The sequence below is a fragment of the Ascidia mentula genome, chromosome 8 (assembly GCF_947561715.1).
Source record: "Ascidia mentula chromosome 8, kaAscMent1.1, whole genome shotgun sequence".
NCBI classification, from domain to species: Eukaryota; Metazoa; Chordata; class Ascidiacea; order Phlebobranchia; family Ascidiidae; genus Ascidia; species Ascidia mentula.
The window spans coordinates 7103205-7123564 of NC_138573.1; the positions used below are offsets into that span (position 1 = coordinate 7103205).

Sequence of the window (20360 nt, forward strand, 5' to 3'; positions counted from 1 at the left end):
TTGTTCACTAACACTTTCACGATGTGCAGCTGATTTCTTGGCTGTACAAGTTATAGTTGCAACTGTTTCTCTACCTTGTAAGATGACAAACCACAACAAGCATTTTACACCCTTTTTGGTTATAATATTCTTTAGCACATTGAATTAGATTGTTATAGTTTTGTCAACATTGTATTATACTATAGTCAAGACACTCAAGATAGACTAACACACGACCAGCGTTAAGTATGCTCGTTTAAGTAACAGAAATATTAATTTCGCCAATTGTTGCTTCTTAGAGGATCCAAACATATAAATTAAACTAAAATGTTTTCGTTTGTATTTGCGCTACCCAGGACGTAAAAGACATTTGAGAGTTTCCTGTGCATTAGTAATTTCCGCACAAGGCACATCCACTTATAGATCGTGAGGGGAGAAGCGAAACCGTTTTCAAACTGGCTTCGCTTGAAACATCCATTTCTACAACTAACCTTCGAGATTGTTCAGCGCATGCTTCTTATATCTTGTTGGTTATTTTGCGATGCAAGGCACGTTACGTATGTAAAAGGTTCTTGTGCATACATAAACTGCAACGTTACCGCCACTGCTCAGCTGACCTTAGACATGCAGGAAAATATGCGCAAGTACATCAACAGCGGCAAAGCACAACAACCAAAACACGATACGAAAAACAGTCGCATGTTTGTTTGGGACAATCATTAAAAGTAAGAAGTGATTATAATGACTGACCTAGAATATTGCACGATCATCCAAGATATTGATGAACAGAATATGTATATTTCGCCCATTATCAGAATTCTGAAACAACAAACATAAATAAAACAAGAGTAAACATTAGGATTGGAATCAAACGCACACATCTAGATTAACATGTAATTTACTTAACATCCAGACTACATTCTAAGCTGCACGAAACAAGATATAACAGAAGTAGAGCAGCAATTAACGTTGTTAATGAAAAACGCTGTTGCGTCTGCAGTTTGCTCTAGGGGTAAAATCAACATTAACAGGCACCACACACCAAATTGTCCTTTTGCGCTTTTCCACTAATTATTTCGTAATCCAAACAATCTAACAAATAGTTTAGGAGCTGAGAACGGTGCAGACAGAGAATCGAATGAAAGTACTCCCCACAAAAAAGGCTGCTATATGGTTTCCAGAGGAAAAACTGTTTCAAAACTGGAAAAAAAAGTGAGCTTCATAAAGTTGTTTCAAATGCGAAAGCATGGCATTACTTCTGCGTTGTCTGATTACGGTGGTGGAGATCCTCTACGTGTGTGAAGGTCGCCTGACAAGTTGTGCGCTTGCGCACCAGTGTACCTTGGCCACAATATACCCCGTGAAACCAGAGCGTTGGGCCTGGTTAGCCCAGGGTCGTGAGTTCAAACCCCACCGGGAGCTTGATTTTACAGATCTCGCTCCTACTTGTCGGGATAAGTGGCTGATCCAGCTAGGCTGCAATGCCTGTGAACCTTATGATCAAAATATTAGAGCTGTGATCGCCAAATATAAAGGGCCTGCGCAGTGGGGCGATCCTGCATTGCTATGCGAAAGGATGGCATTACTTCTGCGTGGTTTCATATGTTTTTAAATGTGTCGTATAGAAATGTCACAGGTGGTACGGCGTCTATGAATGGAATCAAGTCTTCTGTTCAAGTGACGGAGACATCAGACGACGTGTTCTTTATTTGCAACACAGAATGAGAAAACACTCAAGACGTTTTTTATTCGTGATTTTTGTATACTGTATGTATGGCTTGCTTAGCGACAATGCGACACAGACACCACCAGGCAAAAACCAGATATGTGTGCGACATTAATACGTGTAGTTCCTTTTTAGCGTCGGTTCTCGAAAAAATACAACTTTTGTAATATAACCAACGATAGAAACGGTCACGCCGATAAATTTACAACATACGAAACACAAAGATTGGCCACAAAAAACATATCACAGCGGCAAAAGTCACAGTTTGATATATATATAAAATATATGTGTGTGTGTACGATGATATATAAGCATGTCTGTGCGAAAATGGATCACACGCGAACACGTGAATTATTGTACAGTGATTGGGGGTGCGGAGGTGTTGAATCATTTTGATCTTTATATGCAAGTTGAATTTGAGGACGGTATTTGCGAAAAATGATTTACTCGCGCCGACTGTTGCGCACGGAGGAGGGGAAGACAAAGTAAAATAATATATGTTTGTATTAGAGAGCACTGGGTGATCGCTGCTTCTTCATTTAACGATAAGGAGTGTGACTGGGACGGTTTTCACCATTAACTTTCATCATTAGGGTTGTCTCTGGTTTGGTGATTGAGTGTTATAATTTTGGACTACTCGTCTGTTTCGGATATTTGTTGTAATATTGCGGTTTGGAGTGGCGATCTATTCGTGACTAAATACGCCCGATATACACGCACAGTTTTGGAACAAGTATACCTGACCAACAAACCAATAAGGACAAATGCACGACGATCAACTGCAGAGCGTAAAGTATGGGGGCGATACGGACGAGAGTAGATTCACGATGACGACGACAGCGACGATAGACGTGTAATACTGTTACATCTTTGGGAACTTGACAACGCTACTACCCGCGGTCGTATATGCTGGTTTTGACAAGAAACTGAAAACAGGAACACGGTCTGGTTTAAGGTCTTTCGTCGTCAGCGTGCACCAAGTTTGCATCGGCGGTTATTGCTGCGCATCAGGGTTGCACCTCCTGTACACCAGGGGCCGTTCCGTTTGGAATGCTGTTGGGAGTGGTGGCTTTGTTGTCGCCGTCGACAGTCAAGGCGTTGGAATCGGGCCTGAAAAAAACGAAGGATTTGTAAAAAAATCATCTGAACTGTGGAAAGATCTATTTCAGGTAATGGGGTATCCTTAAAATCGCAATTGATTTACAGCATCGAGAATTATATTTTATACAATTGCCTCAACATTTCGAACAAAAACAAATTGTTCTTTATGAATGTCTAGTTTCTGCATTAATGAAAGGTGATTACATAACGCCGTTATGAGTACCTTGTCGTAACAAACCTGGCCTCCTCGCCGGCAATCGACCTTTCCGACTCGGGGCCGTTTTCGTCGTTGTCGTTCTCCACATTCACGGGGGTTTCGCCATCCTCGGCACCGGCCGGTTTTTCGGGCCTGGGAGTTTCAACAACATCTTCACCATCTGCAGCTGATCGCGATCTGTCCCCCTCCCCTGTTTCTTCCTTTTCCGGATCGTCCACATCCTGGTTTGCTTCAGGGAGCGGGGAGGACGGCGTGAGCAAGTTCAGGTCGTTCGGTTCTCTCGTCGCTTCGTCCGACTGCGCGTCCCCGTCTTCTTCGACGTCCAGTGCTTGTTTCACATTCTCATCGTCCGTTGAGTGTTGACTTGTGGCATCAGGCTCTGCCGATGGACTTTTAGGTGTTTCCAAGTTGCCGTCCTCGGGCGATTTATTCTCGGTATTTTCCTCTTCCTCACCAACTTGTTCAGGCTTCTCCTCCAGTGGGGTTGGAGTTGATTCGTTGTCATGCGCTGACGGGGCGACCGCGTCTTCCTGTTTATCATCACTGGCCTCTTCCTCAGTTTCGGCATCAACTGATCGACTAGCAACCGACGGAGATCGTTGTCTATTATCCTCGGCTTCACCTTCACCAGTCAAAGTGTTATCTTGTTTTGGTTCGGCGTCGCTTACTGGTGTAAGTACGTCACTCTGTGCCGATTTTGCCGGTTCAGAAGCGCTACGCCTTGGTGAGGCTGTGACTACATCATAACTACTTTCCACATCTGATTTATCTTTAATTTCTTCCGGGACGTTATCGTCTTCTTGCAAGTGCTCATCGTCTTCGTCACTTGTGCTTGCGCGCCCGGAGCTTCGACGCGAAGCTACGTCTTTTTCCTGCACCAAGATACGAGTGGTTACATGTTTTTTGTTCCAAAATACGTTGCAAGAATGCGCTTCACATTTCTTGCATTAATGTGCAAGTTCGCAATAGCGTGCAAGCGAAAATATTAGATGCAAGAGAACTTTCTTTCGTTCGGAGCTGCTAAGAAAGATTATGAGCAGGCAAGATAAGATGCTAAAAGCATGCGGTACCTATGCAGGTTACATATACTTACTCCATTCTAGGTAGTGTTTTCATTCCCAGAGCGGAGTTGCTAAAATTTGTGGTGTACTGGGGCACTCACTACACCAGAAAATATACCGAGTACGTTGAATTCATTTCCACGTAATAATGTTTTATTGGCACAAGTACATTGAGACGGTAATGAGCCGGGATAAAGAAACAGCTGAGCACATAATATAGTTGTCGTTATCTAAATTATTCTCAGAATTTTGTAATCGTTTTGTCAAAAAAAATATTGCTTGGAAGAATTTGGCAAAATAGAAAACCGCAGTTTACATCAAAGGGTTTTGTAAACAAAGATAAAATTGCAACTCTGCGGCAAGACCGAGACATAAATACACTTTGCAGTGTCTTATGCTGTAATCAAAAACTTTGGCAATCTATATCAGGCAATAACCGAGGTGAACAATTAATCGCTTATCGTGAGGTAAAATTAAGACACACAGCGAAGAATTACGACTTTCGTTTCCTTGCAATGCGACTTTACGCCCGTTTTGTGACCGTTCTACTTCGGGCCGGCGCATTCTTGTCCGGCTGTTCCCTGTTTGTAGCCTGCGTACCATAAAACCAGGTGTAAGCGAATAGTTATGCCGCCTCACCAACTAGTTTGTACATTGTGAAAGAATACGCAAGGTCGGGACAATGTTATACAAATATTTACGATTTGAGCACATTCTTACGCGATAAGCGCTCTTTGTAACTTAAACCGTGGAATTTTCTATTGCTGCAGTTTCGGATCATCGATGGACGATCCGGCTTGCCAAAGGAAAAGTTTAATCTTTATATTCGCGTTTATCGCCTATAGCAACTCACGAACCCTTGAACAACTTTTTTTTTACAGAAATTGTAATTATTTTATGAAATAGCATTTATTTAAATAACCTTGTGGTCAATTAAAACTGTTTTCGCGTCCCATATATTTGAGACCCACTGGTTTAGATTCAGAAAAATCTTGCGGCTATTAACCACACCCAATAACAAACATGTTTTAATAAAGTAAAATTCACACAAACAGGGACGAAACTTCACAGAAAGCTAAATAAAAAGTAACTCGTGACTGAATGATGATTCAGGTCTTCCAGCGCTGTTTCGCGTCTGTTGTCTCTCCTTTTTGAAGTTTTCTGACTTTGCAACGTTTCATTCTAATTTTCTTTCTGGCACTGTTCTGGCTGCATTTTTCCTAATGATGAAAAATGTTTACAGCTTGTAATGAAGTTTATAACTAACAGTACTTAGCGCTTGACTGCCACAATCAGATTCGTGATTATTTGCTCCTATACTGGGTTTAGTCTGGATGGGGGTAAACACAGCCCAAGTAAATTCGTATTTATGCCTCTGCAAAACTTTGACTAAATTTTGTCCAAAGCTATGACTGCAGATACAACTTTTCTGGCTGAATACCCTTTCGAAATACAACGTCCCTGCTTGTTTTAAAACCTCAACAACGAAGCTGATATAAGAAGCGGTTTCTAAAACTCCCCACAAATTCCGTCCTTTCGAACAACACAGCACAAATCACACTTAACACACAAGAAAAGCAAATCAATTTACCGGAATCTCTTCGACCGGGTTCGCCGATTCTTCACGATTCGACGCCGCGTCCTCGTTCTCATCCAAGGGCGTCGGTGTTTCGGCGCGCTCCGAAGCCGCAGTGGGCTGGGGAGCGACTGCATCGTCTGCGTGGGGTGGGTCGGTGTTAGTGGGGTTGGGTGTGTTACTCCTGGAGAACCAGGGGCTAGAGGTAGAGGGGCGGGAGTGCAGAAACAGGGGCGGGGAAACTAATACGCGGCTAGCGTCTTCGCTGTGCACGATCATGTCTTTGCATGATGCGTCGAGTTAGTGGCGGTTTGTTAAGAGCGCGGGGAAGGTACCGAAAAACGAGTCGTTTAATTTTCCATGTTCAGAAATTACATGAAATAAAATGCGTAGGCACAAGAATTATAAGCGTTTCTCTGGCGTGTCTGCAGGCGGTCAGGACTTACACGTATTTTTGTAATCACAAGATTTAAATCTGATCACGTAACTCGGGCAAACCAGAATATGAGAGAATGTTTTTAATTTTGACAGAACAAATGTAAGTGAGGATTTATAAATAGCTAACGGTGACAGGAGGTTGTTTAAGGAACAATTGCTTGAATGATCTTACATTTACAGATAAAATGAAATGTAATTCGGAAAAAAACCTTGCGGGGACTGACCCCTACCATCGAACGAACAAAAGGCAACTTTTCATTACCTGTCTTATCCTCCAAATCATCCACCTCCTGTTTGTAGCTTCGAATCTCTTCAATCTGCTCTTCCGCGTTGCGTCCGGTCAAACTCACTGAAACGTCTTCCTCATCTTTCTCTCGCTTTCCATCCTCGTCGCGTTGCGTCAGAGGAGTTTCGTCATCGTCAACGACGTCAGCAGGCATCTAAATTATGACGTCATGGACTCAATGCGAATTAAATAGTCGCCAAAATTACGTCTTTTTTGTTATTATGAAATATTGTGCGAGAAATGCATGCAAATGTGGTATAAACATATTTCAGCCGAAACGATCGGAGTTTAGCCAAGTGGAAAGGTTCATCACAATACATGTGTCCTTCGTTAGAACTTGGCGCAGCAATATACGCCTGATGGCATGTAGTTTCGGTTCTACTTTTTTTCAAAAATTAACAACACAAAAAGGGGCCAATAAGTTGCATAACAAAATGTTCCTCTCACCTGATCGATTGGAAGATCGACCTTCGTGTCCTCGTCTTCATCAACTTCCTCCGCTTTCACGGGTCGGCTGTTGGCGCGGAAGACACTGTCACTCTCCTCCGTCGGCGGATGCGGCTCGTGATCTGCCTTGCCTCCTCCGGAGCGTTTCACCTTTACTGGTTTTGCGTGGAAGACAGTCTCGCCTTCATGGGTCGGTGGACCTCCTCCTGGGAATTGTGAAGTTTGTTTTTTATCAAATATAATGTGAGAGGAATGACGTCACAGGTTTTGTTAGTTCGTTGAACCAGGGATTCTCATTTTGTTGTTCTTCTTATTTTACGCGATCCAATCTTTACATTGATAAAGGTTAACAACAAATATCGCACTGACGCTGAACGTCTGCCACTGTTTGTGAATACTTTTGAATAGCCGTGAAATATTTGCTCCTATAAAAATCTGGCGGTTTTCGACCCTTTATTTCAGGAAATACTGAGCCGAAAAAAACATGAATTTCAGCCAAGTGAAGGAATTTAGTTGGGCTTTTTCATAGGTATGCGATCATTAAACTTAAACAAGGACTTTCAGCAGGTTATTTTTTCAAAAAAAGGACAATCAGATTCTCCTCCACTGCGCCCTAACGACTCAGGAAGCAAGAACGAAATCGATCACAAACCTGAGAAGACAATTTACCAACCTGATGGACGTTGTGGTTTGTATCTCTTAGTTCGAAGTGGACGGTATCCGGTCACAGCGCTTGCTCCCATTACAGTGGTTTCTTCTTCTTCTTTCGCTTGTCTGCGGTTGGCGTACTTAAAAATGAAAAAAATTAAAATATGTCAAAAAACTTAACTTGTACTGTTGGGTTTGTACCATTTTGGTGTAGGTTTGTTCTCCATTTTCCTTGGTGGGCGGCTTGGGTCGGTAGCTTCTGCGCAATGGGGGAAGAGCGTGGCTGCAAAAAAATGATAGAGGCTTAATTTTGGTCGGCGCCATGAACTAACGACATTATACGCACCAGATGTCAAACCACATGCACTACAATACGCGTGCAATAATTGCAATTTCGTTATCACTGACTTTATTAATAAATATTAATATTATGGAATATTGACAAAAGAAGCTTTGAGTTTCTATACCATACCATATTTCTTAATTCATTTGGGTTTGTGAATTATCTGACTTACTTAGTAAACTATGTGGACCCCCATCACCCCTAAAAATCTGATTACCCTTTCTGAGTTATTCCTCTACACAAAATAATCTAATTCGCCAAATCGACAGCGGGAGTATTACCGTTTGGAAAAAATCCCAACCAGTAAAGAAACCCTACATCAAACAGTTATACACAGAAACAAGACTTAAAATCCAAGCGAAACCACTTGTATGCCAGACCATGTTTCTCAGCTCATTGGAATGCGACTTACTTTCTTCTCGGGGAGTTTTGCGCGACGATTTCACCGTAAGGACATTTTTTCAAGCGTTCTGTGCCGACAGCCACGTAGTAGTGGCCATTTTCGAGCTCGGACGGATCCCGCAGAAGTCCATACTCCATGTTGTACAATCTGTGAGCAATTTTGTTGAGTTTATTGCTGTAAAATAACCGCTGTATTTACACGTGTCATCATATATATGCGCATCGCGTGTGATTTTACTGAGGAGTTCATCCAAATGTTAGAAGCAATGTCGTTTTTTTGAAAACTCTCGACAATTCCTCTCCAATTCATCAAAACACAAGTTTTACGGAAAAACTAAAGCAATTAGTACAGCAACATTGATATATTTGCACAGGTAAGACAAACGCCTCACTTTTACGTTTCACAGCAAAGAAAACTCACTTTCGGACGGCTTGGCCTGTTCGCAGACTTATCTTCTCGGTGACCTCCCCCAAAACGAGATCCCATGACTTCATCATGCGGGGAATGAGAAGAAGTTTAAGGGCGGGGGCGTTGATGTCTCCATTGGCGTACACGCTGCGGATAATAAAATACAGTCATCACATGATATAATACTTGCACCACTTGTAATAAGCTTTTATTATCAGAACTTGATTTTTGGGCAATTATGAAAACAAATACTTACTCGTTTTTTACTGAATATGCGGCTTATCATGAATTATTTTGCAATTGAATAAAACATGCTGAAAATCTCGAAGTTTACTCACAAGATCAAACATGGATCCTTGACGTACTTGCGCCACCTCGCGGAAACGTTCATTCTGTTGTGGTGCTTGATCTGCGAAAAACAAAACAATCTCACTGAACAAATTGATCAGTCCCCGGGTTTGGGTTAATATTCAAGTATTCCAGTAGAGATCAATATATTTTCACAAGCCGCGTAGAACAGTCTCAAGGTATTCGCATAACCAACGTACTTTGTTACACATCTGAAGGCGCTGAGTCAGAATTCGCCTTTTGATTAAAATGTGACCTTCGGGCTGCCACTGCTTGCTGTTCCTGCACGACGACGCCATTTTTCTTTCGCCCGTTCGCTGTCTAACATCCGAGCTCACAAACAGAACAACTTCAAGTCGTAACTCATTTCTTGAACCAGACAACAATAAGAAGGCGACAGTGTGTCCTCAACTTCGACGTGCAAGTTAACAAACGTGCATTAATCACACTCGGCGAAAGAACTGGGCGACAAGCGCTGGCTGTTTTCAAGAGATGAGAGAAGAACTGTGTAAACGCCTCTCCAACGAGGCGTCATCTTCACTCGTATCGGTGATTTTTTTTGCGATGAGCAACTTGTGGGAATTAAGGAGACCGTTGAGGTTTATTGTGCTGTTTAGTCTTCGGTGCCACAAGTGGTTGCCGAGTGCACATTATTCATTATTTATGCAGCTGGTGTTGACGAACAACGGCTCGCCACCAGCCAAACGAAATCACAGTTCTTTAGAGCAAGACACGTTCACGTACAGCGAAAGCACTTCTAACGGTTGTTTAATAATTTGGAGAAATAAATATTTCATCATAATATCTGTCCCTACGTTTTGCTACTTCGGAAGCTCAACCTGTTCGTTTAATACGTTTTATAGCTTTTTCTCTTTTTAACAAATACATATGTCATTAGCAAGATGCATTAAAAAACGGAAACAAGGGGAGCACGCAAACGACCACTGCAAGAGGATACAGTCTACACATATTCATTTTCCAAAACATCTCAATTCCCAATTTCTTTACTTTGCTCGTTTAAACGTTTACTTTGCTCGTTGCGGCCACCGAATATCATCAATCGTTGTGGACTGAAGCGAATTACAACAGGCAGGTCGCCATTGTTTCAAGTTGACTCTGCGTTGTGGAGGCCAGATCAGATGCGACCGCTAAGCACCAGTTCGAGTGGCCATCGAAGGTTCGCAAACGCTGCTATCCAGCGTCGGTCGTGTTGTGTTTGTTGTGTGATTGCCCGACTAATGATGCCGAGCGGCAAGAGCGCTATTGTGTCGAGCGCTGCGATTGGAAGCAGCAGGTATGCGTGAGCCGTCGCGTGTCTTAACGGAACCGGGCGCCTCTTCAACGTCTCAAGATAATCCGCCACGACCCAGTTTATTCGGTGTCCGGCGAAAGTGGGCGGGCATATCGACTCCATACTGTAACCACGAATGGGCGATGTATGTACTTAGAGTCGAATGTATGTAAGTTTTCTAAACATGCACAGTCCCTTTTTCCTTAATTATATACGTCATGTATTTCAGCCACTTGGTATACAACACGAGGGTCAACAGCAGGACGGATGTACGCTCACTGATCAATATGAACACAAACAGCAGGCGGTTTCTCAGTGGTCCGGCAAAACCAGGTCATCGATATTATAATCTCTGCATGACATAAATAATGTTCATTTTCGTGGCACCAACTCTATGGTGAAAAATTCCAACCTTGTGAAACGATAACACACTTGAGGTTGTCAATTCCGCTGAATTTAACCATCAAAGAGTTAGGAACATAAATACGATTTAAAGCGGCGAGGTTGAAATTTGTATTCGGTTCAAACAATCAGACATTGCTTGTTGTGTGTTCTGAATATTCCAAAATTCGAATAATGACAATACCCAAAAAACCAGCGCGCGCGTCGCGAAAAGAAAACAAGTGGCCATTAAACGAATTCTCTGCCCGTTTTCTGTTGTCATTGCATCAGGGGAGCCAGTCCAACCGCTTGACTCACAGTTATCACAAGCGACGTCTGCAGCCTGATGGTCGGATTGAGAAGCCGATTTCGTAGGGGGCTTTCAAGGCACCAACAAAGAACACGGTCAACGTCAATCAAGATTTAAATCCCGGTGAAGTGGCGAGAGACCTGAAGAGGCTCGTTCTTGCGCCGATCCAATATTTGCCCGACGTCGGCTGTAGAAGGACTTTCTCAAAGTTACCCAACAGATATTTCTTGAAAGAGATCGTATATAGGATGGATGGTTTATTCATGTCACAATGATTGGTTTGTTTAGGAAACAATGGCGGGGCACGCTTCTTTAATATTTAAAAGGTAAACAAGAAATACCGCGTCGGAGCGCCAAAAGTCAAAGCTTGTGACGAAAACAGTTTTTTGTTGGCCTAATTTTTTTTTTGTATCCATTTTCAAAATTTATGCACAGTGAGTCAGGTGGGATGACGTATATTATGCTCAGAATTATTGTAATGTATATTTAGGAGTAACACGACAATGAGAATTGCATTTTTACCGTATGTTGCCTATCTATCGAAAACATTGTGATCAACCAGTCACGTTGTTGCTTCGGGTCAAGAGAAAGGTCGGTGACGCCCAGTTTATCGATCCAGCAACCTTTTTACGCCACTAATCAAAAAGACTGGAAGCGAAACATTGATCGAGCGCCAGGAAGTGGTTTTCCTTTCGTTACATTAACGACAACAGCAAAAGCTTTTTTAAAAAAAAAACGATTTTATAAACCATAGTTGACCAAAGAAATGGAAAGTCCTCTCAGATGAAACAGAACGAACGTATCTGGGAAGGTCATAAAAGATGAAATATCCGCACAATGCGCGGTGCGGCCAAAAGGTCTGTTTGTTGCCAAATACTCGTCCACAAACGTTCAACGGGTGTCAGTTTGTCGCCGCATACCGTCGGTTCGCGGCTGTGACAACTCCATGGGATAAACACAGATGAACATATTGGTCAAAAGACGTAGCAATGTAAGTCAAGTCGATACAGAGGGGGTTGTTACGGGCCGCCGTTTGAAGGAAAACAGATCAGCCGCACGGGTTCGCGTTGCCATGCCGACCGAAGATCGGGTGTCGGGCAAAGGAACAGGTTCGCCACAAGTATCCAGTGCTGGCTTTTGTGCGGAGCGACACAACCGGTATTGGATTGCGCGCAAGCAAAAACACGCGCCAGATGGGTATTGTGAGGTGGAGAGAACAATAGGCGACCTGGAAAGGGGAAGCGTGGCGGAGTGCAAAGTATAGGAAGCCTTCCACCTAACACTACAAAACACCCGCTGATTTTAGTAAATTATAAGGGCATGCTTTTCATGGCAACCTAATGCAAACGAGTTATAGTACGACCAGTAACAATTTTTTGAGAAAATTATAACAGTTTATTGGGAATGGATTACGTCATAGATGGTTGTTGCCAGAAAGTGATTCCTTTAAAAATACACAGGAGTGTTTGGATACCACTTAATCAAAACACAATCATAATAGAGAGGAAACTAATTTTGTTTGACACATTTATTGGACGTCATTGAATCCATAATCACGTTCGTCAATTCAGCAACGGAAGGCAAGCTGCCAATAAAGCGTCTTTGAGGCGCGACGTTTTGTCATCAATTATGCAAGAAGCGGGTCTCGTGCCGTCAGATTTCACGTCTGCGTGCTTGTCAGACTACAGTCAAGGAAAAGGTCGGCACCATTTCGGCGAGACACTGTTCACCACAACACAGAATAACCCTAGTTACGCAATTAACCTGTCAATCCTGACAATTTGCTTTCCACATTAATATTATGTGACGCGAAAGCACATAAAAAACAGGTATAGGACACGAAAGCCTCCCATGAAGCAGTAGAAGCAAACCAAAATGCAAGTGATCGGATATGCTTATTATCAGAACCGAATTTCGAGTACAAATTCTCATTTTACAAGATGTAACGAATTTTAAGAGTAAAAAAGAGAAAAAAGAATTGTTTTTTATCCTGAATAGTTGACGAAGCAGAAACCACATTTACATTACAAGGAAGTGGCTTGGTGTTGTGAAGCCACTTGTTCGGTAACTTTCATAGCGTGATTAAAACCTTAAACACAATAAAACCTACCTTACAGACGGGCAGAAAAGATGTAACTCTGATTCCTTGAACAGGCAAGTACTATATGGGTAAGCGCTAGAAACAAATAAAAAACAGACTAGGTTCTAACTTGTAATCACTTATCACTACCTCGCTGTTGCAGCGCACTGTTCACGCTTACAACGATCTGCGCAACATTAAAACTGTTTCCTAATGGTATATACAACTTTCTTCAGGTGGGCTAACTTTCCATCTTGAACAGCCGGTAATGCATCTACGTCTCGTTGAGATGTTTACAGAGCACTGCAATGCATTTCGCCGCTTGACAGCAAAAAGAAAGAAGGGAAAAGGCATCTGATCGATTTTTATTATAGCAGGTGACGTTCTCAAGCAACGACAGCTGACCCGAAGAGCGCAAGTATCGATTCATGGCAGGATAATCTGCGCGCAAAGAAACTCTCCACTGACTAGAAGGCGAACACACATATGTGGGATATGATATAGCAATGCATGCCAAACAGTATGACTGGAAACCACTGCATCTGTTGGCAGCATCGATCTATGTCGAGAATTCAGGTTTTGTCGTATTAGCGAAACTAAAAAGTGACATTGTTGGTGGAGCGAAATGCATGGGCCATAGCAGATTGCCAGAAGGAGCAAAATATCTGATATCATCTTTTGGGAGCTGTGCAAGTATGAAAAAATATATTCCTTTTGTTATTAATGCCCAGAAGGAAATTTACAAAAGCGTTTACTGTAAACCACTTCCAGCTTTCATCTCACTCAAATTGCAATCTGCAATTGATTTCAGAGGCCATCGCCGGGCTAATGGACCTCGCCGCATTGGAAACATCCAGCGTAATGGCCGCACATCAATTTTTACCACCCTTTTGGGCACTTTTTTGCACTGAATGTGGTAATCGGATTAACAGGGTAACTAGACACGTTTTCGTAATGGTTGCCGCAATGATATAGGTGCACATTACACGGCAATCAACGTTTTTATGGTGAATTTGCATCACAACCTGTGGCAACTATGTTGCCATAGTAACTCCACAGCCTTGGTCAATGTTAAAGTTAGTATTTACGAAAACAATTTTTTTAAAAAACTTTTTAGTGCGGAACTTACGTCAAAAATATTTCTCCTGGGTGGCGGCCTTCTCTTCTGCCCAATTTCCTTGTACCTGGAATAACGTGCAGAAAAATATTAGGCATGTCTTTAAAACCCAAATTTCTCTGTACGCAATTAAATCAAACTAGAGGCAGTCGAACATCTGTTTAAAACAGTTTGGTGTATTCATAATTTGTTGTATCAGGGGTGCCAGCACTAGATTTGAATGCACGTCATTGTAAAACGACAAGTGTTGGGGGCCATCTGCGTATAAATTACAAACACCTTGCTGCAAAATAACTTCGCGGTGGCCGTTTTAGCTAGATTTATGAACACTTTTATAACAACTAATCGAAACACAAACAATCCCTCATGACCGTATCGAAGTGTATGATTGTAATAATAAGGCAATAATTTCGTGCGCCGAGAACGTTGGACTCGCGTCATCGACAACAAGTCAGATGAGCTTTCTGGTGCCGAGTGACATGCTTTGTATGCTGAGAGGAAAGGACTTCTAGATTTCAACGTAACGATTGAACCGCATAGGCTTAGAAATTGGAACAAAAGTCAGTGCCTTGACCCGGTTGGAATGATTGGCGATTTTAGATACAAAAGAGTTTTCGGCGCGCCTTTTTCTGTTTTAACAATAAACAATTGTAAGTGACCTTGAGAACTTACGTATTGTGCGGCCACGAAGAGCAAAATCTTATTTCAAGTTTGTAAACCATAAAATACGCGCCTTTTTCATGATGTCATTGCCAAAAATCCAATGAAACCAGTGCAAATCCAAAAGATTAACGCGATTTTCGCACAGTTTTGTTTGCACAAGTACACGAGCTGTAAAAATGTTTACACAATTCATCACTAAAGTCGTCTTCAGAACTAAATTACAAAGTCTACAAAAAAATGGAGAAATGCCACACCCGCTTTCCTTGGCAACCGTCGTTGCTATGCGCGCCGTGACTGCCAAGTCAAGAGTGGATTGTGGGAAAAGGCACGCGGACTTAATCACTTCGCAAGCAAAATTCCTGAACAACAGATAGAGAGGTACCCGACCGGCCGTAGCATGTTCAGACAAGCCGGTGTTTGATGAAGTGGTGGCAAATACCGACTTTGTGGCCGTGTGATCGTGCAACCACATTAATCATCTCTATTGTGTGTGGTTGTACTTCGGCCACAGGCTGCTCTGTACTGTTTGTATGCCATTTTCGTCACACAGTTGTTAGGTTATAACGGGCACTGATGCTTATATATGCGGTAATGAAAAATTCCGTGACGTGCAATCATGTATGTAAAAGACACTGAGCAATTGGCACAGAGAATATATAAATATATTTAATCCTAGGTACCCAATGTATTGAGGTTAATATGAACATCACTTATATTATCATAGAGTACGAACAGAAATCTTAAATTTTCTACGTAGCTTTATAACAAGTGATGAGAAAATTAACATTTTTATATTATACAAGATTCAAACAGAAACCGTTGGTTTTAATCAAATCGATGGTTTACGACACATTTGGCAGAAACGATCCAATATTTTATACAGAACGCTTGTTGACTCCTTCCGACACCCATTTTGAGGTTGTTGATTAAGGAATTCATGTAACGCACTGTGTTTTACCAGGACTGCCACGGGAAAAGCAAACATGTTTTAGTGCAACTGATCCTGTGCGCTTACGTGGTCAGATATAAAAGCTTATATTTGGCGCTGCGAGGGTGGAATTTGGGGTTCTACGATCGTCCTCGAGGCGGTAAATATTTGTTCTGCGGTTTTTGGGCATTTCTACGATTAGCTGCTATATCGATTACATTAGGAAAGTACATTATAAAAAATAAGTGGTCTTTGAAGTTTCGCAATACCGGGGAGTTACATTCTCAAAACTTGAACACTGAATACGTGTGGGCGTTTGTGGTTTACGTCCCGTTGTTTGCTGGAATTTGGCCACAATGGGGCAACACCCTGCAGCAAACAAACAACGCAACGCGGGTTCGAGCGTAAATCGCGAAGCAGTGCCGTCGTCATGGCAATCGGCCGTAAGACGTCGCCATAGTTTATTTTAGTTGCGCAAATGCTTCCTGCGGTTTCGTCGGTCTCTGTACGGGCGTGCCAATTTAACAGGCGTGATGCGGCTTGCGCGGCGATGCGCCGGTCGTACTCGCATTCAAGTGCACCTGAGTATGAACCGTGGCTTACACGAATCATTCACCTCTCATACACGTCCATTAGCATCACGTTTTTGCGCAACATACTTCGGGCGTTGGTTGGTTCGCGGGATGATTGACACGACGCGTGGGGCCAGAAACCAGCACTTGCCAAAATAGAAATTAACGTTTGTATGTAAAAACTGCTCGAAAAAAAACAATATACGTCCATTAACGCACATATAGAGCATGCGCTTCCCAAAAATTTACCGCCGTTTGAAGAATCCACTCAAAGGAGGTACTTAACCACCGACATGTGCAGTCTGTTTAATTAGCGTCGCCTGTATCTATTGAGGATCTGTTATATTTTGCCCCTTTTCCCCCCACAAAAACCATCGCGTGCACATCAAGGGAGGCCAAACCAAACAGAAGCGACATCACTGCGGCGAGTGTCCATATTTTACCGAATTCCCCGGCAACCGGGTCGCTTTTAAGTGGTCAAAATGTGACACAAGATGGGGTGGAACAAAAGGATTGGCGATACCTTACAGCGGCCACGATGGCCACTCCGCAATCAAGTTTAGAAGAAAGTGGGAATTGATCGCTTAAGGCAACACGGCACTGGGTTATGGCAACAAGGTGCAGAACGCGAGGAGGTATTAAAATAGGGTGAAAGGTGGAAAAAAATAATTGTTACAAAATGTTCGGAGTTGCCATCCTAGAAAAGTATAATTGGCACAAAAAGTGCACGTCGCCGCACTTGACTTACCGAACGTAAGTAAATAAGTTTGTTACCAAACACATAAAAACTGTCCTTGAGTGACCGCGGTTACCATACACTTACTCTAGTCGACGGAACCTCTCGACGCCACCCGCTACCACGTCCATTCCATTCTGCAATTGCTGCAGGTCGAACACCCGGTGTCCCGCTGTTGGCGTGTAGATGTTACGGACGGCACCGAACGGAGCTTTAATGCCCATGGTAACCTGTTTGAAACAAAGTTTTGACCACGAGAAGGCAATATATCCACCGTCAAACGTTCCACACAACAGTATGGTTATTACACAAATTTATATGCGTGGAAAAGAGTCACAATAATCTATGAGAGCTGAAGACAGGTGCACACCTTAAGGGCTCATCAGTGCAGGTGGTACCACAAAGTGGAAATCTGTGGGTCTGATGGTGTAAAGGCTGGCACAGTGCCACAGTCACCAGTTGCGCTAATGAGACCTTACTGGTCGAAACAGTGCACACACCTGTATGCAGCTCTTGTCTGATATTTCCGAATAAAACAATAACGACAGGAACATTTACACGTCAATGCACCTGATTGAGGAATCCATCAAAATCCGAGATGTGGCGTCGATTTACAACAAATTTCCGCCCCTTGTAGAACCGGTCGCCGTTCAAGTATACGTGGACGTTCTTTGCCGTCTCCGGCTGCTGCATCTGTACGAAGTTGCTATGCTGCTGGGATGGGTGATGCTGCTGCTCATATGCAGCCGTTGACATCTCGTGCGCCCTTCAGGCCAATTGTGTCGTAACAATACGGATTGTTACGTGATGGATCAGCACCCTGCCGCCTGCTGCTGAACGATCGAAATCCGTCTGCGATAGGAAAAATGCACGTCATCTATTGATCGTCTGATTTTGTGTTTTCCAACATTTCGCTACAGCCGCAATGGCGGTTTTATGTTCTAATGGATGCGAAACTTTAGGCACCCGTTTAAAGCCATTTAGCTCCAAAATAAGCCGAAGGGTGGAGCTTATATATCAAAGGTAGCGGTTTGTGAGGAAGCGCGCATTCGAAAGCAGAGTTAATATTTTATGACGTTGCCGCCCGCATCCTGCAAGGGCATGAATATTTAATTGCCGCTAACGGGTAACGTGTTTCAAAACAGTAAAATCAATTTGCTACTGATGGAATCCTTCACCGCAATGTGATAAGTGTATTGAAAACAGTTGCATTGTTTAGGAAAAAATATTTTTTTTACACAAATAAATTTATTACCTAACTAAACCTCAAACGTTTTAACAAACGCTAGTGGTGTTACTTTTTTATCCTCTTGTCCCTAAGTTAACAAGTTTACGTAAAAAGTATATTTCTTTACAATTTTTCATGACGTAACAAAAACAAAGATGTGTAACCTCAAATTGTGGAAAATGCTACAGTGAAGTACAATTAGCTTAAATTACCTAATGCTAACTTTCGAACGGTGATTTACACAAGACATTTGGTAAATTTGTACCAGCCCGAAGTGACCCAAGCGTTCGACACGTACTGTCGTGCGTCAATCAACAGTGGCGCGTAGCAACAGTAGTTCAAAACACAACAAAGGTCTGGCATCAGGTTCCCAACGTGTGAAGAAAACCCAATACAACGTAAACATTCCACTACTGTTCAGCACACGGGCCCAGTGTATTCGTTTTGTACTGGCACTTGCCCAGCCTGCCAACACACAACCAAATAACGGGTGTGTATCGAAGTTCGTTCGTGATTTGCTGTAACTGTATGACGTGATTAGCCACATGACCGTCGCATATTAAACTTGATAACGTTAAAACCACCTCAAGTGGGTCGCGCTATTGTCTGCAGTGTGTATTCAACAAAACCCTAATTTGTTTGACCTGTCATCGGCACGCGCATGGCGCTGCGTTCAAGTGCATTCGAGCACAGAGAAAAGTGGGCAACTGAATCAGTTTGTTGGAGCATCCCATTAACACCCACAGGTGCTGGAATTTTAATGTGCTGGTGGACAAACAGCGGGTTGTGAAATATTGAAAAAATATTTCACAACCTATGCTTATCAATTTCACTTGTTTTAACCAGACATCGAAAAAACATGGTACATAATATTATACTTTGTGGTAAACAAATGCGGAAATTGGTTTGCCAAACAAGATGACATGAGCATTCATTTCATTTTTTGTTTTTTCATGCAATAAGTTTTCTTTTCATCACTCACTAAAGAACAAACCATAAATTAATGTAATTGGCAATTTTTCTTACGTAACACACTGTCATAATGGATAATATATGCATATATACATGAATGTTTCAAATATTAGAAAACATTTATATAGGTCAGAAAACTATTTAGGATATATTGAAAATACTATGGAAAATATAATATTGGGCACACTGTAATGCAGTAATTGTAGGGTAAAAGTATGCCCATCTTTACTTAAATATCTTAAAAACAAGAGACAAACTTTTTGAATATATTTAAAACTATTTTAAATTTCATTTAACAGACAGGTACTTAATGGTATTTATTTTTCCCCAAACCTGAACTAATTTTCTCAATTTTTAATGCTCCTTCTCTTATTTTTTACATGTTATACAAACACACTAAATAAGCATTGTTTCATTGCACAATAAAATATGCAGAAATAAACACAACAAATTTGTCATTGCAACAAATTTGATATCATAACATGGAAACTACAGGAAATAAGTTTTGCAAGAGCATGTGTCAAGAAAACAACATTTGAAATTATCAAAATAAATTTGTTGTTGATACTTACAAGTTATCCACAAACTTTTTAAAGTTAATTTAGCTTCTTTTTTGACAGGTTTTCCACAAAGAATTTAGCATTTTATGTCACTAATTATAATCTAATACTGAACAGACCAACAGACAACACATAGCTACTAGTCGACTGACCTACTCCTAAAACCAACAGAGCACAACGTTATGGTACCATTAAAACGAGATGCGACAGCGCAGCTACAACGCAATTGTTGACTAGACTGCTGGACGTTTTGTGCGCAAGGCCAAATCGCCGTTGCCATGGATATTGTCTTACCATAAGGTGTCGCTAAATACAAGCCGATTCTATGTTAGATTGAGGATTAACACAATGCGTACACACATGCTTTTAGACAAATAATCCATTAGGTTTGTAAAAATTTAAGTAATAAATCAAGTTAATTATAACTATTAAATCAATCGTTTAATAAAACATCATATATATGACCATTAGACATGGCTGTCTGTGATTTCTTGGGGATGATGTTTAGGTTTTTGAACAAAAAACGCAAAGCTTTATTAAT

General features: G+C 41.9%; 1 protein-coding gene across 2 annotated transcripts; it reads right to left on the reverse strand.

Moving 5' to 3' along the window:
- Positions 1-1668: 1668 nt before the first annotated feature.
- On the reverse strand, positions 1669-19973 carry LOC145910351 (uncharacterized). 2 transcript variants are annotated; one of them, XM_082997440.1, is made up of 14 exons: positions 19832-19973; positions 17630-17911; positions 17147-17289; positions 14173-14227; positions 8972-9042; positions 8646-8780; positions 8235-8372; positions 7681-7762; positions 7505-7619; positions 6832-7037; positions 6361-6538; positions 5676-5800; positions 3045-3895; positions 1669-2815 (listed from the first exon to the last, which is right to left on the reverse strand). In XM_082997440.1, the coding sequence occupies exons 2-14, from the start codon at positions 17813-17815 to the stop codon at positions 2713-2715; spliced, it is 2388 nt and encodes a 795-aa protein (XP_082853566.1). In that variant the 5' UTR covers positions 17816-17911; positions 19832-19973; the 3' UTR covers positions 1669-2712. The 2 variants fall into 2 exon arrangements, with proteins under 2 accessions (XP_082853566.1, XP_082853565.1); XM_082997439.1 differs by having other exon boundaries at positions 3030-3895.
- Positions 19974-20360: the final 387 nt, after the last annotated feature.